We start from the raw sequence: 15,753 nt of genomic DNA on the forward strand, positions 1-15,753 counted from the left end.
GTTCATGTTTTTGTTACATATCGTTCTTTTCTGTTCTGTTTTACTGCTTAGAAAATGAAGGCTTACAAACATTCACAATGGTAATAAAATCTTACTCCAGTTCAGACTTCTTTTTGGCAACCAGGAGGTGGAATCAATGGTCCATCAGATCCATCAGGCCATATCATTAGTGTAACTAAAGCAAGGTCTACAAAAGGAAGAACACAAAACCAAAGGTCCCTAAACTTTAAAAAAACCAACCAAACAAAAAAACCCCCAAAAAACCCCAAAACAAAAACAAACCCATTTTTCTCATCAGTTGCGTTCTCTAGAGAAGCAACAGCACAAGACACTCATTCAAGCAGTCTTCTTCCCTCCAAAAACACATATCTGTCCAAGTCCTTTCCAGCATCATCTTGCAGTCCAGGGGCACCTAGGTCCCCAGCTTTGGGCTAGAAGCTCTCACAAAACAACGCAGGTTTCTCTACCACAAACAAACTAAGGGCCTTATGCCTCTGGGTTGCCCTGCCCCACACATTTCCCAGCTGCATTTCCTGGGCTCTCACACCACTCATAGCCCTGCAAGGAACATTCAGTGACCAACACCAGAACAAGCCTCAGTACCTGTGGCACGGGCAGACCTGCCCAAGGGGTGCTCAGCCAGCCTGACCAGTCACTAGCACACAGGTTACTTACCTTGGAAATAGAACACCAGCAGCAGGGTGCTGGAAGAACAGCACTGCTCTGTTGGGGAGGACAAGCCAGGATGCACGGCTTAGCATGCCACAGCAACTTCACCAGCATGGGGCATAGGACCAAGCAGCATAAGCAGAGCAGAGCTGGTGGCAATAACAAGTCCCAGAATCAGCCTAGCAATCATCAGACATGCAAAGACAAGGCAAGTCCCAAGGCAAGCTAAGAAATCTGGCAGTGGGGTGAAGGCTGGAGGCACCAGGAGAGGTTGATGAGGGTAATTAGAGTCTATTAGCACCTTCACACACTGCCAACTGGCTCTCCTCAGGCTAATTTGAGTCAAGGATTTTACCATTTGTCCATGAGCCACTTTATAGACACTTTGTTTTCTGAAATTCAGGCCCACATTTCTGCAGCCAGAAGTGTTTTTTACTTGTAATAAATATTTTCATCAGGCTTCTATCTTTCTTACCTTCTAACCTGTTTCTTGTGCTTACCTTTGCTGTAGCCCCCACCATTCTGTGCGCACTTCTCCCCAGCATGCAGCAAGGTCTTCCTGATGACAACCATGAAATCCTGTGTCCTGCCCAGGAGGGCTGCAGCCCTGATGACCGTGAATCCAGGTGGGAAGACCTCTGCCAGGGGATGGGGCAGCCTTGCGAGGTGAACAGCATCCCATGTCCCTGTCAGGATCCATCAGCATCTGCTTGGCTAAACAAAGCTCAGCTCTTGGGCCCCACTGAGCCCCCACACTGCTGAAAAAATGCGAATCCCTCACCATTTCTTGAGCTGAAAATAGACCTGTACCTATTTTGATTGCTGCCTGAGCCAAGGGCATTTTAACTATGCCTCCCCTGCAGTGATTCTTCTTCTCTGGGGTGGCAAAGGACACCTCCGTGCTGTGGAGAGTCACTTTGGGCTTTCCATCATCTTCCTCCAGATTAAAGGTTAGTGTATCTGGGGCAGGCAGGGATATTTTGGAGATGCCTCCTTGCCAGCCGTTTCCCTCATAACACTTTTATTTTTAAATGTGTGTGTTGACAGACACCCAGCTGCATGTGCTGGGGGATTATCACATACCCCCAGAGCTGGCACAGTCCTCCACATGCTGCCCATTTCTGGCAGGGCTGCAGCTGGGTCCCTGCCGCTGCAGGAAGAGAAGTGTGGTTTGTCTCTGTAGATAAAATAAGGTGGCAAGCTGCTGGGCCACTGGCAGGTAAGTGTTTATGCAAGTGCTGAGACATGGTGAGTCCTTCCACCCTTATCCACAGGTCCCAAATTGTCTCGTGCACTTACTGGCTACTCTGGTCACTCAGCCGCTGCCCCACCAGTCCCACTTATTTGCCAGCACTATTTATACCCCAGCTCTAAGGTTTCAGAGGGGTTGGAAACCGAGCTCCACAGTGCCACAGCAACAGGAATGCTTACAGAGGCCCAGAAAGGAGGGTTGGAGTTAGGGCGGCAGTTGGAGGCAGCAAGTGCCCAGGGAATGCATCTGAAACAGCCCCCAAGCTCCCAGACCTTGACGGGGAGACGCCTGTGAGCCAAGCCTGGACAGAGCAAGGGCTGGGCACTGGGGCTGCCCAGACAGCAGGAAGAAAAGGGAGGTTTTGTCAGTGCCACACAAAGCGTGGTTTAATCCCCACTGACCACAGCAGACAAAGAACAACAGTCAGCAGATGCCAAGGAGTAGGTTTCAACTGCCCGGGGAGCCTTCCCATTACGGCTGAGTAACACTGGAAAAACGCAAGAGGCAATTATAGGGGCTGTTTATCTTTTTATTATAAATTTAGTATGAATGACCAATGGAAAAGTCACAATGGAGTACCAAGAACATTTTATCAAAATTTTAGCAGCATTTAAACAGTAATAGATTCCCAGCCTCCTCCGGGCACCCTTTGCCCTTTGCCTCCCACCCACAAAACAGTAACCTTCACTCAAATGTGCTTTCCAAAGGCACGCAGGGGATGCAGCTAGACATTTTCCCCTGAGCTGCCTTGAAAAAAATCTCATCCCAAATGCTGGTTACCATACAACCTCCATCCATGCAGGGCCAGGCTCCCATCCCCTCCTTGCTATTGGCAGCACAGCAAGAGGTTGGCTGGCTGTGGCATCGGATGGGACTTGCCATGGGGGAGGCAGTATCTGCTCACATCCTCTCCGTTGTTTCTCACGCTATCCCCTGCATGGATCAGCACTCCCATGGGCGCCCATTACCTTCAACCACAAAACCAGGGCTAGGCCCGTTTCCTAACAGCTGCTGCCCTTCGCTTCTGTACGCGGGGGTGCCGTGCATGCCACGGTCCCACTCCTGTACCTGAGAGTGTGTGCTTGTGGCTGGATGGACAGGAAAAGGGGAGACTGATGATCTGTTCTCCCACAGGAATTGATAGGAGGGCAACTCGGAGCTGTGACTTGAAGGGAGAAGGTAGAAGGTGAGCAGTGAGATACTGAAGTATCAACCCACAAAATGAAGTCAGTCTACTATCAGCTAATGTGGAGAACCATGGTCTGCCTACTAAGTCACAAGAGCTAACTTTTTTGTGTGCGCTTCTTTTTTTTTAAAGTTACATTAAGACATGAACAGTACTATCCCAGCCTCATTGGCTGGAGCTTGGTGAAAATGCTGAATTAGAGGTTGGGAAACACAACACACGCTCACACGTGTAGACAACAACATAATATTGGCAAGCTATTCCCCTGCTTCTTTGGTACTTCCTAAACTTTCTTATCCAAAATATATAAGGGAAATGCACCATTTAAAAGTTACTGTTGTAAGTATTTACACAGCCATAACCACCACGCTATGATACACAAAGATCAATGTGATATGAACAAAGTTATTTTATGAAAAGCACTTCTGCACATTTTATTTTGTTCCAGTATCTTAATAGCTTTAAAAAATTCATGTGTTATGCAGTCCTGTACCTCGCTTCTTATATCAAATGGACAAGAAACATTTCCTAATCCATACTCTTCTTCAAAAGATTAAAAAATAGCCACCAAAATGATACACTATGTACAAATTTTACTAAATATTAAATTCTAGGTAATTATTTTCACCCCACTGATAATATAACTTAGGTATTGTTACCTACTATATGCATATATATTTCTGTAATATATAAGAAATGGCACCACATCACCATGTCACCAATATGACACATTGTTATGTACAGTAGATAAGAAGTTAGATATGGAAGATGGATCCTCTCCGACTGCTTCTTTCACGGGAACGCTTCTCCCCTCGGTAGTAGCTTGGCCATTTCCCCTTTTCCCAGCAGAGGAAGCTCTTCAGATGTAAGGCAAGATCCCATACCTCAGCAGCGCCATAACCCCAGCACTGAACAAGCCAGCCACTGGCACAGTCACAAACCACGCCAGGAAGATGTTGCGGAAAAGGCGCCAGTCAACAGCTTTCTTGGAGCGGATCCAGCCAACGGCCACCACGGAGCCAACCTTGGGAGTGTGGGGAGGAGAGAGGGAGACAAGATGTGAGGGGTAGGTCTGAGCGCCTGTAATATGCCCACAACCACACCAATGCCAGCCAGCTGATACCAAGCGATGCTCTGAGATAAAGCAGCCCCTGAGGATGACAATGGCTCTGTTTGGGTGTGGTGGTAGGAGGGTGACACTTCCAGGGTGCTTTAACCTTTATTTTTCAACTATCTGTTTTTGATGAGTCTTGGGGCTGGCCAAAGGCAAATAAATATGTCTGTAGGTTTTTCTCTGTCCTGCTAACTCCTGCATCAGCCATCAGTGGAACTGAGGCAGCCCCTCCACCTTACTCTCAGTTCACAGGGCGCAGGGCAAGTGTCCACTGAGTCTGGCCAGACTGCAGTCTAAATTATGAAAAAACCAGGAGAGTTGTTTTTAGGGCTCTGCTAGAGAGCGTTGCATGGGGCAGGTCAGGAGAACTAGTATGTCCCGCCTGCCTGCCCTCTTGCTGGTTTGGGATGTCCTGCCCAAACCCAGCAGCTGCGGAACCTCTGCAGCTTACAGCCCAGAGTAGAGAGGTGACTCAAAACAGCATATCTGTATTTTAATACTGTGGGCTATAAACAGGACAGCAACGGCAAGGTAAGCAGCTGAGCCCACCCTGTGACAGTGAGGGTGACTTGGCAGGGGGCAGAAAGACAGTGCAAGGTTAGATGCAGTACATCAAACTCATCAGTCCAAGCCCTCTGAGGAAAACCAGCCCTTTTGGACCAGCTAGCCAAGCAAAGCATCCAGAGCTAAAATCCTCCGTGCAGACAGACATCAGCCTGATGCTTTGGGGCACACAAACTGCACGGACACCAAGACGATGGTGGGGAAGTGGATGAACCACCAAAATATCCTTCAAAGTCACAGCTACTAGGACAGCGGGGTAGGTCAGTGGTTTTGTAGACAAAACACATTGTAGCATGGCAAAGCTGCAACCTTTTCTTCCTTTGACTGTGTTTTCAGTCCATAAGCTCAGGTATAAACCCAGCATATTAGTTCTTAAGAAAAAAACTGGGCTGAAAAAACCATTTTCAGTGAAAAATTATACAAAACCTTCTGAAACTCTCTATTTTCTTTCTGCCCTGGAAGTGGCTTTCCATGCTGTTAGCAAAAACATGTGCATGTCTATTCAAAGTGCATGGTAAAGCAGCAAGAAATGTGGAAGGAATATCCTGTTTTGAAGGTAAGGAAACTCCAAGACACAGCTGAGCATGTGCCATCCCTGCCTACCCGCTTATTTTCTTAATGGGAGTATCAGTCCCTGCCTACAGATCAGAAGACGGGCTGCTCCCCATGTACAGAGCCCGGAAAATGATAAATGCTAGGAGGACAAGGAATCAGGGAAAGACGGGATGGAGATATCAAATCCATATTTTTTGTTAATACCTACTTAGCTTCAAACTATTGCTTAATGTTTCTTTTTGGAGAACAGTTATTTGTGGAAGACCCTGTAACTCTAGGGTGCCTGTGATGGAACAAAGGAAAACTAAATCTGATATTCTATGACCAGTAAGGCCTCTGTCTAAAGCTTGATCCAATAAGGAAATCGTTTGGATAATATTTCATCTGAATACTGCTTGAGTGAATAATATGCTATTCTGTATTTAGGAGGAGCCCAGTGAAGAGGAACCCCACACTTCTGCCTATATCAAAGCCTTAATTCAAGGAAACAGCGTTTGGTTTTCCAGCAGCTCAGCTGTGAGGCTCAGCTTTCCATTTTCCATGTCCTTAGCATCCATCTGTCATGCTTGCAACAAGAAGCATTGCTTATTGAGTAAGCCTGCAGTCTACGTACGCTAGTCTCCGAGTCCTTCCTGAAATTTAAAAGGTATCAGCAATGATGGCATTGGCAATCTGTTTCAAACATTGTTAAAGTTTAGTTTATTAATAGTGATTTTGATGGACTAGAGGTTAGGAGAGTAACTAAAAACTTGGGTGTAGGCACACTACACCACCTGCAGAATTTCAGATGATATCTACTTTGAGATTGGTTTGAAACCAGTGCAGTTTGCCTTCAGTATGCTCTGCTTAAAGCATTACAGAAATGCTCTTGGCTCTTGTTCCTGTGCAATGGTGTATCATAAGAACACACAGAACAGGATAATTCAATCATAGCAGCACAGAGAATATTTTTCAAAACCCCAAAATCATAATGGCAAAACGGAGCTGACAGTATGACCTCAGCAAAGTCGCTTTTGCAGAGGAAAAGCATTTAACTCCTGCACTGTAATTTTCTCTGTACATGAACAAAATCTGTTACAGCTGAGAAATGTCTATTTATTTCTACATCTCAAATCTTAGAATAAATAACAGGTGCTATGTGTAACATTCAATGCGATCATTTGCCCACCTGGGCAATAGAAAGGCAAGGTATGCATTCACACCATACCAGCTTTTCGGGGCTAAATCCTAAGGGAGGTTGAATTGGTGCAGGCAGAGCGATGTGGCTACCACGTTCAGATTCACAAATTCCTTTGGAGGCTCAAAAGATGAGGTCTTTCCTTCAGGCTTCCTTGACTTGGAGGCTTTCAGAGGGATTTTCTTCTCCCCTTTGACTCATGGCAAACATGAAGGTGGAGTTCAGGCTCTCAGCAGGCACTGAGCGTGAAAAAGCTGCTCGGCTCTAGATTTAGGACAGGCACATCGAGCAGTGACCACCTCATGTAGACCAAAAGCCTCTGATTTAGGACCAAAGGCAGCTCCTGAGCTGAGAGGGACTGAGGAATCTTTCTCAGAAGCTAATGCTTCTCTTCCTGCTACCAGTTTGCCACCACATCTGCTCCAAGACCTGAAAACTGCTGCTCAGAGCTTTCCTTCATACTTAGTCTCCATTTTTCATTACAGACTATTGTTTCACCTTAAAAAGGTCTCATTCCACCTCTGTTGTTTCATGCTGCTCCTTCTTTGCCATCAGTTTATCTAGTTACCGCATGTTCAATTGACTGACACACCTTGGTAGGGCTCCCACTTCCGCAAATTCTATTTTGCAGTGGAGCAAAAACAAATATTGGGTAAAGGAATAATTTCCACTCCCTGATGCTTGAGCCTCAATATCAGGCTAACCTCGAATCTCTTTTCTTTCTGATTTCTAGGGCAAAATAATTTTCCTGCTAATTTTTAAGACAGCATTTTTGACTGACAGCTGACAGCGCTTTCAGAGAGGAATTTTTACATGGAGCAAAGGATATATAACAGTCCTTTTATTCCTTCTCTGGGCCCTCAAAGAAAACAAGGAATTAATCTGTTACAAGTGTTTGCTTGTGTTGATCACTTACGATCTTTCAGCGCAGGATCTCACTTTGCTGAAACATTGAGTCAGTTATAATGACATGTTGTCCTGGAAGAGTCTAATCCTATTGCAAAGTGGATCTTTCCATTAAGAATGATCCATCTAATGAGATACAGCAAACTACAGGGAGCAGACACACACTAACCACATCAACTGCTTTTATGAAAGTATTTTTTAAAAAGAACTATTTTGCTCTGCAGTTAGAAAAGACCAAGCTTTTAACTGCGTTGAGGGAATGAATACCTCCTCATGCCACCCCCTCATTAGCTTATGGCTTCCAAGACATTTTCTTTTTAAATTCAGTTTATTTATCTGCACCAAAGTGTGTTTTCTCTTTTACAACAGTTGGCTAGAAGTGCTTCAGGCACACAGGGATAATCAAAGCTGTATTATTCTCCCTGGCAAATTCTTCATCATGCATTTGATATACCAGTCATCTTAAAGGGAGGTGGTTTCAGGCTAGCATTTTTAGAAGTGGATCACATTGTTATTATTTTTCCCCTCCCTGCTTGATTCAGAGGAACCAGAGTTCTGTCAATGCCAGGAAATCTGAACAGCCTTTCAGAGCAGTTCAGTCTTGGCTGCTTCTCAAAGAGGCACCAGGGCAGAAGAAAGAAATGATTTTGCAACAGAGGAAGGCTTTCTGAAGAAATGGTTTTCACTAGAAAAAGGCCAATTGACTCTTTCACTGGAAACCAGGTCAATGTCACAGGCAAGGATGCCAGGTTTTTTGCCAGCCCGCCTGCCATGCCGTGGAGCAGTTAGCCCCGGAAACCTGCCTGCCTGCCCCAGCCCCAGCCCGGGCTGGAAGGGCTCCAAGGTCTCCAGGGTGCAGTAGTGAATCCTACAGGATCTGTCTTTTTTTAGGGCTTGGTCTTGGTGGCATATCACGCCACTGAGGGACTTTGCCACTCTGGGGTCTCTGATTTTGGAGGGGCTTCCCCACATCCTGCCAGTGGATGAGAGAAACAAACAGCTCTGCACGTCCAAGACCTTGGGAGTCCATAGGGAAGCAAAGGAAAGAAAGATGGGATATTTGACTTGAAAATTTCCCAGGGAACATAATTTTAAATTCCCATTATGTTCTTCCAGCAGTGTAAATGTGCACATACTCCCTATGTCTACAAGCAATATAAATGTCTTTTCACACAGCCTACCATATGACACAGTTAAATTCTGCTCATTACCCAGCTGATATCTATACTCCAAAGTGGTCTTTTTTAGAAAATAATAAGAAAGCCAACAACCTTGTTCAAAGAACTGATTATAAGGGCCAGATTCTGTATTATAATGCACAAAAGTGAGGACAAGTTGGTTTAAAAGAAGAGAGACATTAAAATATTAGCTTAACGATGTAGCAGTGTTTTTCATACAGGTTGCTCTAAAACACATGTAACTGGGTTCACACAAACTACAGATCTATGTTATTTTAATATGTCTATATTAGTTTAGTACAATCATGTAAGGGTGAAAAATGGTCCAGACTTTTGTGCAATTAGTTATAATGCTGACTTTGCTTTTATCTGTACCAGCTTTAAAAGTGAACCTCGTTATTTTGCGATCACAGTCTGCACGGTGCACCACATAGTGAAGGCAATCTGCAACAATTGGTATCTCTTGTGGTTTGTTATGGTTTGTCCTAGTGATGTGATTTACTGATAGGATCACTGCAAACCCCAATACCTTGCAATGGGTGGAGCTTATTGGAATACCCACATTTGAGGCTACAAGTACCGTTAGCGCACACATTACTTCAATGCAAAATCCACTGTGAAGAAATAAAAAAAAAAAAAAGACAGATGGAAAACCTGTAGTAAAAGAGTTATATGCAGGAAATCCCATGCCATGCACTTATCAAGAAAGTGAAGTATAAATGATGAATGGTGCGCAGCCTCTGAACAAGGGAGAAATGTTACCCGACCAGGTTCAAATGGCACTGTCAGAGGAAACCAGGTTCTTCCTTGTAATCATTTGCTTTAAAATTGATGTCATGTTTTTGTAAGTGCTGTTTTTCTTTACCAATAGCTATGGAGTTCACACTGTGTCCAATTTCAGTGACTTTACTGTGACAACTCCAATGCATTTTTTTGAAGCCTGATTATTTTCCAATGTCACTGGCATGACCGAGATGCGCTGACGCACCTCTGCCTAACCATCCTCTGTCAGCGGCTGTTTTCCCCTTGCCATGCCATTATCCCTGGCTCGAGCGGCACAATTTTAAGATGAATAGTCCAGACTGCCTTGACTGCAGTCGCTGGGCAAAGGCATACCTTGCAGTGTGTAGTACTGACAGGAAGTCCAACATTGGAAGCTACCACAACTGTGAACGCCGAAGCCAACTCAATAGTGAATCCACTGCAGGAAGCATAAGAAAACACTTCACAATCACTCTTTGCATCAGCTCGGACTGATACCATGCAGCGTGCCAAAGTCTTACCCGTTTCTTCTTTTGACTGTGTTATCTCCAAGTGATTTTTGTCATACAAATAAGTTAAGAGAACAAGGAAGGGTTGAATAATGGGAACGGCACAGGCTAGTCATCTGTAGTAACCTGGCTGCATGGCTCATTGCGTCAGGGACTTTTACTACTCGACGCTGCAGTGAATCATGCCTAATTAGTAATTCGGTTAAGCACCAGCAGAGGTCGAATATGCATTAAGGATGAAAATTACTGTAATAAATACATTTAATAGTCAGAAGCGCACTGGGAAAGCCACTGTAATCTTGCCATTTCCAAATGCACCTTCTGCCATATTAATTAGGTCATCAGCAGAAGACTGTTCACGCAGACCTCTATGCCTCAAACACATTCAGTATTAGTTTACAGGGTTATCTTTTTTCCTTTCATTCTTTCTCATTCTTTCTTTCTCTCCTCTTCCTTTTATTTCTTTCATTTTTTAGAAAGATGGAGAAGTCGAAGCAAGGTTATCATTAATATCAAAGCACAGCAGATCCAGCAAACTGCATTACAAACAAAATACTGGAGCAGCAATTTCTCCAATTGGTTCACACACAAAGTTCACAAAGCTGTAATGACACCTGTGGACCTACCTTGATGGTGTGATTGGAGTGAGGTCTTTACCCATGGTCTGGATAACTCTTCTACCCCAGACCCAGAGACCCACACAGATCCCAACACCTCCATAAAACAGCAGCCAGACAGGAGTCGACGCTTCTTGCATTACGCCACCTTGCTCGTAGATAAGCCAGAGCGCGACGAGGGGACCGATTGCATTGCTGGAGAAACAGAAATACATCACCTGAGTTATAGAAATGTGGATAATTGCCTTGACAGAAGTCTCTTATTTTCTGTGTTATTTTAATTCACTATGCATGCAGCACTGCTCTGACTTGACCCTATAGGCAACACCCTTTCTTGCTTGGAAAGGCTGAGGCAGGAGACTCTCATCATGTTGCTTTTTCAGCTGTCACTTCATCACTGATAACTAGAGTGAATCCTGAAAGGAATTTCTCTTTTACAAATTGTTTCCTAAAATGTCAGTCAGAAGTACCTCTTTAAGTCTGTTCTGTGACAAAAATCAGTATTTTCAGCACTGCACTGAAACTATCTCAAAATTTACCAATTCAAGAGCTCTCCATCTTCAAAATTCAAGTATCAAATTAGCTCTTCCTGTCAAATAGGGAAAATAATGAACAAAATTACCATTGCAGACAAGAATATAGAAATATAATCTAGTTTGACAGCCAGTAAAGTTTGGGATATGATCAGAGTGCAGCTAGGAAGGTGACTTAGTCCTCTTCAAACATGTTGTAGAGCTAGTTGGACTGGATCAGAGAGGACCCTTTGGTGACACAGAGCTGGCGTAAGCCCTTTTTGCTACCCTGCTGCTGCTATCTAGAAAAACACTGAAAGTCAGCCACACTGAAGTCCCCACTCCTAATGCAGATCATCCAAAATTGGTCACTGGAGTCTCCAGTGCCTGGAGTCATACTTCTGACATTGTTTATTCTAAAAAAGCATGAGAGTTAGAAGAAAAACTTGAAAGCTGGTATCCAGTTACTTTAGAGGCTTAAATACTAAAAAGCAGATAAGAATTTCAATGTCCCTTTTTTTCAGCTTTTTTAGTAAACTGAGTAGCTGCTTGCCTGGTTGAGCAGTATTTATCCACTCCAAAAAAGCATACTCAGTGAAACAGCACTACATTTATGTCCAAAGAATCACAAAAAGAGCAGAGCAAACCTGACCAATGTCATTCAAAACATGTGAAAACCATCAGGAAGCACCGCTCCTTGTAAATCAATAAGGAAAGCGGGTCACAGCGAGCACTGCAGGCAGGACCGATGGCCATGCTCACCCTGGAGCCAGGACCAGCTAAATTTAGTTCCTGGTTCCGCTCCAAAACACACAGATGGAGTAAGGGCCAGTTCTAATGTCAAATGTTATGCAAACCAAGCCACCATATCTGCCAGTTAATAATTTACTTGAATCCCATCTTTACCAAATACAAGGCACTAGGAGCTGAGTGGTGATTGCCAAGAGATGAGGGTCCTCAGCATTGCAAAGCTCGGCACATCTAAGTAATACAAGACCCTCCTTCTTTCATCTGGTCCTTGAGAAATCCAGCTCTGAACCCTTGGAAGTGGTCCTGGAGCAAAGTAACTAGGAAGGAGTTTTCCCTTGTAAACACAAACACACACAACAACATTGAAGCTGCAAGGCAAATGAAAATATTTAAAAATGTTCTTTGATATAAGAAAGAATTTATAATTCTTACAGATTTTGAGAAAATTACTGAAAATAAATTAGTGAGCTAATATGGATAATAAAATCCAGTGGGTTTGAAGACTATGGGTTATACAGTGAAGAGCTAAATACACATTAAATAAAGACTGATTTCCACTAACAAAAATACTTTAAAATTCTGATCTGATACTGTGCCTGAGTAAGCATTTGATTTGTTGATTTTTTGTGTGAATAGAATCACAGTATGTAAAAAGTCCTTAGGGCCTAAATGCAAGAATTATTTTTCCTCCAAGGAAGAAGAGATTCTTGATCAAAACATTTCTCATATTTTTAAGTTGACCTGCAACTTCTTTTCCAGTGTTTTCAGGTGTGGATTAAGTTACTTGCACATTTAAATGCCTTCTTCTGCACAGAAAAACAAAGGTAATTCAATGTACCTTCAACTGATGGCTACAGAAGGATGGATAAAGGCAAATAAAACACTGATCAGATGAATAAAGGGAAAATTGATCATCCCTTCTTACTGTGCTGTATAACATGGAAACAACCTCCCTGTTGAAAATAACAGGCACATTTGAAGCAAGTCCAGGCATTGATTCCTGACTGTTCTAAAGAGATTATGGATGGATATTTGTAAGTCCCAATGTAAATGGAAAGACAGAAAAGGCTTCAAAAACTGCAGCAGCAAACTATGCTCTTCTGCATCAAAATCCAGTTTTAATTATTTGCAAATGCTACACCTCTGTGAATCAACTAAGCTTAATCTTTGAAGAAAAGGTTATTTTCTTATTTGCAGCAATGGAAGACAAGGCAAAACTCTGCTGGCTTATGCTCAGCCTCAGAGGATCTGAGTGGCTGATTCTGCCCAATAGATCATAAGAGATGGCGCTATGTCCACAGAAGCAGCATTTCTGATACCTTCCCTATAAGAAATGAAAGCAGAAGAGCACTGGATCCATATATGTTTGGAAAGGCAAAAAGGTAATTAACCACATTTTTATTTGTGGGTATCTGCATCACTGGTTATCTTTACCAGAAGGATATTTCTCCTCTCCCTATAAATCATGTTCAATGTGACTTAAATGTTCAGCTCCTAGGGACAGTGACATCTCCCAGCCTGAGCATCTGAAAGTGGCTACCAACAGCCACCAAAACAGTGGCTCCAATCTACCACCATCATGGCTCTCCAAGGGGCTCCTTTGGCTTCTAGATTTGTTCAGGAGGTCCGGTCCAAGGGGCCTATGGTATCAATACTTCCAATGTCAATGGAGAACAACTCTAGAAGAAGCTGTTAGGCCTGTTCCACCACAAAACTACCGAAAGCTCACAATGAATGGGTCTGAGTCAGGCACTGGAAAGAATGACTTTGGTTCTGTATAGAAATAGAAGAGAACCAGTCCCAACAGGACAGTAAGAGTGAGTAAGAGAGAAACAACACACATGAAAAAGAAAAAAGGCATTGTTAGATAAGAGAGTTTGCTTTGAGACCTTCTCAGATGTCTCCTACAGCTGAGTGACTAACCAGACGAACCACAAAGATGCTGGCTAGACTGGGATGTGGCTTTCACAGTATTTCCCACCAGTTTTATCTCATTTGACTCAAGACATAACTAGCAAGAAAGCAGACCTTAAATCTTCCATGCATTTGGCTAAGACTCATTTCACAAGTCTATTTTCAAGTGACTTTCTCTCATTCTTCCATGCAGGTTTTTATTTGCCTTAACTAACTCTCCTTCGTGCTGGAGCTCCAAGTCTTATTTATGGCAGCTTAGAGGAGAAGAAAAAAGCCTGAGATGTCACCCAGGGGCTCTGAACCCCTATCCACATCTATGTATACCTAAAACTGCTCTTAGGTTCCTATGAAACTGAAGTGCTTTAGAGGATGTTGCTGTATTATTTAGCTATTGGGTTTAAAAAGCAACATGAGCTGCTCCTGCCATGGTATTACTTTAATTTTGTATGCCTAATACATACTTTTCCACTGAGCACAAGAGGATGGCCATTACAAGCTAATTTTAGGATGAATTTATGAAATGGCTTAAGAAGCCTACCTCCTGAGTCTACCTGTTGTAAAAGTGTACTTTCCACATCCAGTACTTTTCACCATCTCTGCTGGGCTCCACCAGCCACAGTTACTCGCAGGGCACAGGACTTTGCAGCAGGGGCAGTGCATAGGGGCTGTTTGCCTTCTCCAGAGGTGCAATACAGGATTAAATGCCATCTATAGTAATACTTGTACTTGCAGACGCGTGTCACAGTGGTTCAGCAAAGTGCTGCTCAGTGTTTCTGAAGTGCTGCCTGACCCTCATGATGATTTCTCTCTCGACTAACGTGAATTGGCACAACTTCTCTTTTTCTGCTCGCTTGTGCCAGTTGAGAATCTGTCACGCACCATTTATAAAACTGTTGTGAAAGATAGCATTTGACAGTGAATCTGAACTATAAATAGAGTCGGCTTCTCCTCTCCCCTGTGAGACAGATAGTATTACCAACAAAAAAAAAACCAAACACCCCACATTCAGCTATCATGAGACAGGCTTAGAAATTACAGTTTCCCATGTGCACGCACACAAGCAGAAATTTCTGGTACCTTTGGGTCACAAGTCCAAGCCCTTCTCTAGAGGCACAAGGACTAAAACTTTTTTTAAATTATATTTTTATTAAAAAATTAGGGGTTTTTTCCCAGTAATGGAAGAATGCCATCAGCTGAATGCTCTATTGCCAAATCCCATCAAACTTGTCATAACATTTTGTGAAGTAGCAACATTGCTGCTACCTCACTATTATTTGGGGGGAGTAGTGAGTTGCTCAAAAAGAAAATCTAACTGTATTTGAAATCTATACTCTGAATACGCTTTGTTAATAATCTACAGACTCCTTGATGACCATGCTTTGATGCTCTGCTACCTGAAAAAAGAGATTGTGTTTTAGCCACTTTTTCTAGTGGAGTGAAAGAACCTTGAAATGTACATTTTCACCAGTTAAAACTGAATGACTAGCAAAACAGCCATCTGAGAAATCTTTATTAGGCGTCCAATATTACAAATACAATTGCAAAATCCCCAGCCTTTTGTCAGTTTCTCAAGCCAGGGTTTCACAAACAAACCTTCCACTGGGAAAATCAGTGGGATGGATATTTCTGAGTAGGCTGTAGTTATGCCATGACATCACCCAGTTGAGTAAGGATGCAAGAAAGATACGCCTATAGGTAGCAAGAGGAAAAAAATCTGTCCTGATCTCCAGAGATCTCAGATTATCAAGAGAGTTTAATCCTAATTCCAATAACCAGACAGTTCTGAAATAGTGCATATACCATAGAACAATAAAAGCGTGCCACAGATGTGCCCTGTGAAGTGCACAAAGTGCAAGCTTTGGGTGCGTTAATGAGTCAGGGAGGATACGTTTTTATTCTTGCAGCTCATTTCTGTGCACTCCAAATACTGCCCCTGAAACCCCAACTCACTGGATCCTGGAGAGTTGGGTCCATCCTCCCTCATACCCACCAGCATCAGCTTTTTTCCTGGCAAACCCACTCATGGGCCCTGCTCACAGCAGGATGGGGAGGGATTCCTGTGCCCACTGGAGCTCCGTTTCTTGCTGC

General features: G+C 43.4%; 1 protein-coding gene across 6 annotated transcripts in view; it reads right to left on the reverse strand.

Moving 5' to 3' along the window:
- Positions 1-2,429: 2,429 nt before the first annotated feature.
- SLC20A2 (solute carrier family 20 member 2) overlaps positions 2,430-15,753 on the reverse strand; it is a 57,807-nt gene continuing 44,483 nt past the window's right edge. For 2 of the 6 annotated variants that reach the window (XM_064652114.1, XM_064652113.1), the window contains exons 9-11: positions 10,499-10,684; positions 9,718-9,802; positions 2,430-4,131 (exon numbers count right to left, since the gene is read on the reverse strand). In XM_064652114.1, the coding sequence (XP_064508184.1) occupies positions 3,967-4,131; positions 9,718-9,802; positions 10,499-10,684 (436 nt within the window). In that variant the 3' untranslated portion in view covers positions 2,430-3,966. Of the gene's footprint in view, positions 4,132-9,130; positions 9,216-9,717; positions 9,803-10,498; positions 10,685-15,753 lie in introns of all 6 variants that reach the window. The other 4 variants (XR_010430079.1, XM_064652117.1, XM_064652116.1 and 1 more) reach the window with 4 other exon arrangements.

This window comes from Pseudopipra pipra, chromosome 4 (assembly GCF_036250125.1).
Source record: "Pseudopipra pipra isolate bDixPip1 chromosome 4, bDixPip1.hap1, whole genome shotgun sequence".
Classification (NCBI taxonomy): domain Eukaryota; kingdom Metazoa; phylum Chordata; class Aves; order Passeriformes; family Pipridae; genus Pseudopipra; species Pseudopipra pipra.